The sequence below is a fragment of the Poecilia reticulata genome, linkage group LG9 (assembly GCF_000633615.1).
Source record: "Poecilia reticulata strain Guanapo linkage group LG9, Guppy_female_1.0+MT, whole genome shotgun sequence".
NCBI lineage: Eukaryota > Metazoa > Chordata > Actinopteri > Cyprinodontiformes > Poeciliidae > Poecilia > Poecilia reticulata.
This window is the reverse complement of record NC_024339.1, coordinates 15,871,096-15,879,274: the sequence shown is the minus strand read 5'-3', so window position 1 is coordinate 15,879,274 and position 8,179 is coordinate 15,871,096. Positions and strand designations below refer to the sequence as shown.

The window sequence follows — 8,179 nt, the reverse complement described above, 5'->3', positions numbered from 1 at the left end:
ACTTTTTAACCTGTAGCTCTAGCTCAGAGGTCAGCAACTCCAGTCCTCGCGTTCAAATACCCTGCAACTTTTGGAGGCATCTGTGTTCTAACACACCTGAATCAAACAAATTGTTGATGATCAGGCTTTTGCAAAATACCAGAAGTAAATAAGCCTTTTGATTCAGGTGATTTTGAACAAGGATGAATGCAAAAGTTGCAAGACATTGGCACTCAAGAGATATCACAAACTGGCCCATGCCTACTTAAAATCCAAACTTGTGTCAATTTTGAAACTAATTTCTCTCCGCAGCACTTCAACTTTGAACATGCAGCTTGCTCTAGGTGCATAGCATGAAGATATGTGTGCTTTCCTTCACACAAAGATACTTACTTGATCATATGAGGCACGGTGACTTTAGAGTTTTCCTCAAACACACTAGTCATCAGGCCATTACAGCGGATATTATCGATGCACTGTAAATACGCAGAGAGCAACAATTAACCAAAGACAAAATATTTTCTAAACATTATACAGACAACTGGTGGAGAGAGCAATAGAAAACATCCCAAAGTAGTTTGACCTGGTTTTATTGTTTTCCTCCTTTAAATTATTACAAAGATAGGATTAATAAGAATATGTTAAGACAAGAAAGCAATTTATAAACCCGTCATTGTATTCTAGGTGACAAGAATTAATCCACTGTGACATGCTTGCACGCTGTTACCTTGTTTGCGAAGCACAGAGGCAGCGAGCCCAGGGGAACGGCACCACACTCTGTTTACTCATCACTAAGCCCCCTCAATGCCCAGCGGAGACGTGCTCTTGCCGTTTAGAGGTGTTCTTGTTATTATGTGTTTGTATGGATCTGTGTTGGCGTATTACCTGGCTAATATCACTGGTCCATGCAGCCTTCTCCTGCCGCGACGGCGCCAGCAGCACCACAGTAAATGAAGGCAAGTCTGACGGCTCCACCACCAACTTAAAGTCCAGCTGACCAAACACCTGACCAGCCGTTTTAGCTGCAATACAGGGGAAAACAATCAGCGTTTTACACTACAACACACACCTAGATGGATAAGCTCCTAAATATTTATGAGGAAAACAGCAGCACTGGAGGTTCACTAGGCAACTCTTCGTCTGTGCATTGCTGAGGATTAAAGGTAAAATGGACCGTGAGAATCCACACGAGTGCCTCACTCTTTGCATTTATGTGTGTAATCACCAATCCTAGATTCAAAATGAATTTTCACATAAAGAAGTTACAGTTCTATAATGTTAAAAGATCATACCATGATATTTAAAGGGTGAACGTCTGATATTTAAAGGAAATTAATTATTGTTTGACATCTAATTAACCTTCAAAAGAGTTCAAGAGTCTGAATAACCCGATATGTAGGAGGTATTCAAGCGAAGAAAAGGAAACACTGTTCTTACATTCGTCATCAGCAGCATCTGGTTCCTCTATGAGTGTGCAGTCGATAAGGGACAAAACTCCACCTTGCTGTTAGAAGAAGAAAAAATATATATTCTAGATTCTTTTACGTGTATTGTTGCAGAACACAGTGTAACGGTGATGTCACCTTCAGGAGGTGCAGTTTTCCACCAGAGCTGCGAGTGCAGACTAGAAAGTGCTTTGTGAAAAGAAAACACTGTCGCTCTCCCTCTTTCTTCAGGGAAAGGGAGCCGAGTCGGACTTTGCTGAGTTTCCCTCGCTCCACGGACGGCAGCTGGATCAGAGAGCCTGTGGAGCAGGAGCAGTGTAGGATTATATAACACATCATTAAACTGACTGAAGAGAAGACACACACACACACTGATTTGATCCATTTATGTGATTAAAATTAAAATTCCTGCAATTGTTAGTTGAGCCTCCACAACATTTCTTTGAGCGTCACAGCAGCGGCTTCTCATTCTTCCAACAAACTTGCAAATGCTTTTAGACATGCACCAATTGCTTCCACACATTGCTCTGCTGCTTTATGACAGTGTTATATAGTTATGTCAGTCAAAATGAACAATAGCTATGAATGAATGCTAATTAGTCATTCCCTGTAAAAGTCATCACATACATATGTCGTTGCATACAATTTATTTTTTAAATAGTTGTCAAAATCTGCCAACTTTTTCTTCATCATTCTTTCCTTCCCAAAACTGATCAACTTCTGTCAGGAAAAATTTGGTTTTCACTGATAATATTGTTTACAGCTGTGCACAGTTTAGTCCATCGGTTGATTCTTGTGTTTGTTGTGAATAAGTTTATGCTTTTCTTTTACACAAAGCTGTGAACAAATTCAAACTGCAAATCATATGTGTTTAGTGCCTTGTATTTATTTACTTCGCTAAATGCAGATTTCAAATAGCTACGCAAAGACTGTAAAGTGCTGTCTTTAGAAGTTTTAGGGTGTGTCACTAAGATCTGATCTCGACATGAATACTTGCTTTTGAGGAAGGAACTATCCATTTTGTTCTAACTGTTTTGAAAAATGTACAAGATGTTGTGCAAATGTCAAACATAGATGTAGGACTTGCACAAAGTGAGAGAAAAACAGTAACATAAAAGTAAACTGGACTAAACTGAATTTTGGGGGGCATATTTTTACTATAGTGAGGCTCTGAATGGACAAATAGATAAATGGATGGACGGACGGACGGACGGATGCTAAAACCAAATTCCACACAATTGTAGATTAAGTGGAAACCATCTTTCTTGAATGCCTTTCAGTGTTTAGAGATTTTTTTTTTTTTGTGGATTAAAAACACGATCCAAATTAGAAAAAAAACAAGCCACTTCTGATGAGTCAGCTACAGAGGGAAAAACTCAGCCTGATTTCCTAGGACAGTTTAATGTGTCTTTAAAGACTTGTAGATCTCTCCCAGCCCACAGACTTAACAATAAAACCACCGACAGGTAAATTAAATCGACTATTTGGGTACAACACATTGTTCTGCTGAGAAATCTTGGTTCCTGGCATCCATCACCTATTTCAAGGCGGCACCACTCCCAGATGACGTCGTGCCTCCTCAACAAGACTGTGTGTTTCACCACACGGTAGAGACAGCTCAACAAGCATAAGATCCTAATCTGTAGGATCAACTGGTAAACCCAATCATCAAAGGGAAAATCCTGCAACCCACAGTCACCTGCTGCTATTTTCCAAGAGCCAAACACCACAGGATGCCCACAAAGGTTCTCTGTAAATGCCACAAGGGGCTGCGGCTGTTTTTCACAGCAGAACATCAGACAAGTAGTTTCATTGCCGCTGCTAAATGAGAAAATCTTATCCAATTTTACCAATTTGATAATTAATGTTGTTATGAAACAGTAGGAAGCCGTTATTAGGTTTCTACACTTTGAATTAGAATTAGAGCATTCGGGATGAACACCAGAGTCCATATTGAATTAATGTAACTCAATAACTTCTCAACATAATTCAGTTTTGAAAGATTGTGTTTTTATAATAGCTACTTGTTGCTTAAGGTGTGCAGGGGTATGTGGAGTAATAAAAGTAATTGAGTGGTTTTACTTTGTTAGACCAGGCAGAGCCTATGGTGAAATCCTGCACGTGTTTAGTTGCATTCAGATGTGGGGTAACAGACCCAGGGGGAAAAACCAAACACCAAAATCCAGATTTCGACAGAATCACATTATCTGCACAGGGAAAGATATAGTGGCCCTATTGCTACTGGAGCAATAGCAAAACCAGTCAGTTATGTGCATGAGACATGATCCCAATGTCTTGATGAGGTTTAAAAAAAAATCACTTTTGGTGTCTGTAGGAGATCCTCTGGCTGCAGCTGACAGCTGTCCAGCATGTGAGGCATACAGATGTTACGATACTGGGACAAGAGCCCAATACAAACAGCTGCTATCGCACTATTTTAAAGAAACAGCATAAATCACAGCAAACAAGGAGTTTTCTGAATCAAACCACTAAAGAGCATTGCTGTGCACCGATGAAGACTCACCCTGCCTGACGAAGGTCTGGCTGGTGTCCAGCAGGATATCACAGCCTTCAACAATCATCCTCTCAATGGCCAGGTTCTTCCGGATGTTTTCTGTGTCGCTAACCTCATCGTGCATCACTCTGGATACACAATAATCCAGTTATTTCAGTTTTTATAATCAGAGTGAATAGAAAAATGTTGAGTCTTTCAACACCTACCTAGATAATTCCTCTAATTTGGACTTGGCAAACTCAAGACTCTTGCGCTCCACATGCTCATGAGGTGTGTGGGCCAGGAGTTCGTGTAGTGTTATGATGTAACGGGGGATCTTTATGGAGGAAAGAGCATTATGGAAAAGCAAAGTTGAGTGGATATATACATCTAATTCAGTTGTGCAAAAGTGTGGCAGAGTTTATGATCTACCTGGAACATCGGGTATGTGAGAAAAGTCTCGAGCATCCTTCCCTCACAGGCAGCGTTGGACTCGTACTGTTTCAGCAGTTTGTCGAAGTCTCTGTTCTGCTTACAGTTGGCTAAAACCTGAAGGCTGTACTGATGGTTACGCACAAACTCCTGGTAGATGTTTAGCATGGGCAGCAGGATGTCAAACAGGTCAGCTGGAGGTAAAAACATACAATATAAATGCACATGCAGTCAGTACCTGCAAATTGTGTCCAACACAAATCCATTGTTTTTTTTAGGACATTATCTGTCACACTGTCAGTAGGATGTTTGCCACAATATTTTTGGTAATAGCAATAATTTGCATATTTATAAACATTCATTCAGTTGCATTTTTTTTCTATCCAATGACTTTAACTGTGCAGCTCTTTCACAAGCTGCACGGATTCATGTTGCACATAGAATTAATTGTTGTTAATTTTCTTCAGTGTTTAACGTTTGTGTGCTCAGTCATATAAAATAGGAAACTATAAACATAAAAGCAAAATATTTCCAAGCATTATTTTTACTTAATTCAGCTATAAAATGATAAATCAGACTGCGAGAAGAAAATGTCCCCTCGGTATTTCTTCAGCAGAAGCAGCAGAGTCCAAATGTTTTATTAGATATACTGAAATTTTAATGTCCTTACTAGAGTACATGCAGTACATAATTTATGAAGCTTAACGATGCACTGAGAAATTGTCGGGTGATTAGAAATTCATACATTTCACCTTAATCAGCCCTGACCAATGATTGGAGTGTTGAAAAGTCCAAAAATAATATTTTTCTCCTAAATGGTGAGCATGCTGGACTGACCACTCCCTGGTCAAGCTAACAACTGTGTGTCCTCGGTGTGTAAAGTTGGATAGTTTCACAAGCCATTTAATTTTCTAAGGGTTTCATTCAGGCTGCATGATAGTAAGAGCAGATAACAGGAAGACTACATGTATTAAAGCAAAGTTGCTTTTTTCTATACTTTGAGCTTTCAATCAAGGTCCGCCATGGAAAATATAGCATTTTGTTATGTTATCAACCTTTTGCAAATCTAAAGGTTATGGTAAACATATGCATTTTCTAGAATGTACACACTGCGTTAGAAATGTTAGCCGCACAAAGATGGTAACTGCTTTTATAATTTGCTAAAGATTTTTAGGATTAAAATCTCTTACCATTTTCTCTTTGTTTTAAAACAACTGTGAAACTTTTCTCAAACAAAGGGTGTGACATCACGGTTTTTTTCATGAAATAAATAATTAACACTTGCTCACAAAAATTAGCTTTCTACTAAATTGAAGCAGAAATTGGCTAAAATCAGTATTGGCAGATCAAAAGAGGTGAGACATTCAGCCCCTTCAACTCTTAATTAAGTCTATTTAATAAAAAATAAAAAAGTAACCACAGTCTGAAACATGTTTAGCCTTCTTAAAATGTATTTATGACCTGAGAAGGGGAAAAAAGAAATTTATGAAAAATAAAAGCTGCACAGATCTTTTTGGTGAAAAAAAGGACTGGCTGCATAATGAGGGGATCTCAAACATGTTTTCTACAACAGTAATTGACTAGAAAGACGTCGGTGATGAAATGTCTACATCCAGATTCCGCTTGAAAAGAAGAGTCACATCAGGTCGACAAGTTTAATCAGCGCTCTCCTCTATGTTATAATTTGTCACCAGTAATTTGCTGCCACATCTGTCGGCCGCCTGTCTCCAGGGTGATGCTTATCCGCTCAGGGGTCTTTTTTTAGGGGGTGAGACGGTGAGAAGCTTCTGGTCTGGATGGTTATTGTCTGTGAAGACAATGAGTCTGCTCAGTGCAGACTGAGATAGGAACATCTGGGTTTTTGTGAATAGGACTAAGTGACATTAACAGTGACGTCTGGTCTGAATAGAAAATATTGAAGCGGAGAATCGCTACAAAGCCGACCTTCATGCCTTCAGCGAGCGCGGTTATGGATTGTGTTTGTGTGCTCTGCTCTGTGTGTGCAGGCGAGTGACAGCTCACCCAGCACCAGCGTTGGCCAGTTGGCGATCCTCGCTTTCAAGCCTTGATGGAAAATCTCATGGAGGAACATAATGGTCTCACTGGGAACATATTGAAAACGCATTAATAGTGACGACTTTAGGGAGATTTATAGAAAAGCAGAGAAGAGTTTTTTGGTTTTATTTTTTAAAAGTAACAAAAAGACATATTCAAACATACACCAACACACCTGTTGAGGAAGATGCTGCTCACATCATCATGGCTGATGGGAGGTTTCTTTGAGCTGGCGGCCATTCTCAGAGGTCTGAGGAAACAGTTTACCAGGATGTAGAGCTGGTGGACATACCTGTCACACACACACACACGAGTAAAAAGAAATATGAAAGGTTGTTCTGCAAGATATCCTAATATAGTGGTATCACAAGTCATACTGCAAAAAAAGAGAGGCATGCAATGTGCATCCTGTAGAATAGGGCTCCCAGATGTGGTAATGCGCACACACCTCCAAATTGTTTGGGACCTTCTTCAGTCCCAAACAGCCTGGGAACATATTGTTTGGGACCTTCTTTTGTCCCAAACAGCCTGGGACTGAAGAAGGTTGTGGGTTTTTGTAGGTTGAAATTTGAATACAAAATACATTAGCCACCATAGCCTGCCGTAATAACAAATTTTGCAATTACATTTTGCATTCTCTGCTGTAATGACTTGTCTACAATGCAACTGGAAAACATTCTAAATATCCCAAATAAAATACATAAAAAGAATAATTAAAATGGAAATGGAAAACCACACACAACAGAAATAATAAATAAAATGAATTATGATGTATCTGTAAACAAAATAACCCTTCAAAAATACATCAGAATGGACATTATGAAGCTTCTTTTAATTTATCATGGGATTGATTGATTGATTTCTTATTGCACCAGTTAAGGAGAAGAAAGGGTTATGTGGTTTAAGATCTGACTTTACAATTGTGCAGTGCAAACTGATTCAGGGTTCAGAGTCTTGCCGTAATCAGTGAAAAACAGACTTTTGCTTTTGTGTCCATCACTCCTTCTTACTGCAAATGCTAAGATAAGATACAGGGTACGTATCGGGTTATTCAGACTCTTCACCCTGTGCTACGTTCAGACAACTCCTGTCATCTGGATCATTTCATCCTGCTGATAAATTGATGAATTTTAATGGTGCCTTCATTCAACGTGAGCCTAAAACAGATGGTGAACGCACAGAAACCATCCATGTTTCCAAAGAACCTTTGCAGACTGTCAATAAAAATCATGGTGCAAATGCAACACCTGGTGTTGTGATAGGCAGCAGTTTGCTGTAAGATTTTAACAGGATTGTAGTGCACAATGTAAAACTGTAAACTCTGGAACAAAAAACAACAATTACAGAAGCTTTTAAAACAATTGGATGTCATCATTTACATTAGTTTGCATAAATGTAGCTTTAATAAGCTTAGCTTTTAAACACGACAGAAAACAAACATAAACACATTATTTAAAATGAACCTGACCAGCTCCAACAAGAGCTCTCAGTTTTGTTGCAAAAGTTTTATTCTTACTTTTAAAATTACATTTGATATTTTTAGACTAAATAACCTCAACTGGATAAGCTGGAAAACGAGAAATTATTTATTGTAACTAGTATTGCGATCACAATATTCTACAGTAATATTGCTATAACTTGATTATCTTCAAAACATCCGGCTCTAGCAGGGACCCACAGTTTATTTTTCCACCACAGGTGTGTTACAAATAAACTAATTTTGATTTGATTTTTGATCTTGAGATCAACAAGTCTCTATAACAAAATAATGAAT

General features: G+C 38.7%; 1 protein-coding gene across 2 annotated transcripts in view; it reads right to left on the bottom strand.

Moving 5' to 3' along the window:
- Window positions 1–8,179, bottom strand: part of rasgrf2b (Ras protein-specific guanine nucleotide-releasing factor 2b) — a 52,255-nt gene that overhangs the window by 16,744 nt on the left and 27,332 nt on the right. For both annotated transcript variants that reach the window (XM_008418212.2, XM_008418213.2), the window contains exons 6-14: window positions 6,581–6,697; window positions 6,373–6,452; window positions 4,351–4,544; window positions 4,146–4,255; window positions 3,949–4,067; window positions 1,563–1,723; window positions 1,417–1,483; window positions 865–1,001; window positions 373–455 (exon numbers count right to left, since the gene is read on the bottom strand). In XM_008418212.2, the coding sequence (XP_008416434.1) occupies window positions 373–455; window positions 865–1,001; window positions 1,417–1,483; window positions 1,563–1,723; window positions 3,949–4,067; window positions 4,146–4,255; window positions 4,351–4,544; window positions 6,373–6,452; window positions 6,581–6,697 (1,068 nt within the window). The remainder of the gene's footprint in view (window positions 1–372; window positions 456–864; window positions 1,002–1,416; window positions 1,484–1,562; window positions 1,724–3,948; window positions 4,068–4,145; window positions 4,256–4,350; window positions 4,545–6,372; window positions 6,453–6,580; window positions 6,698–8,179) is intronic.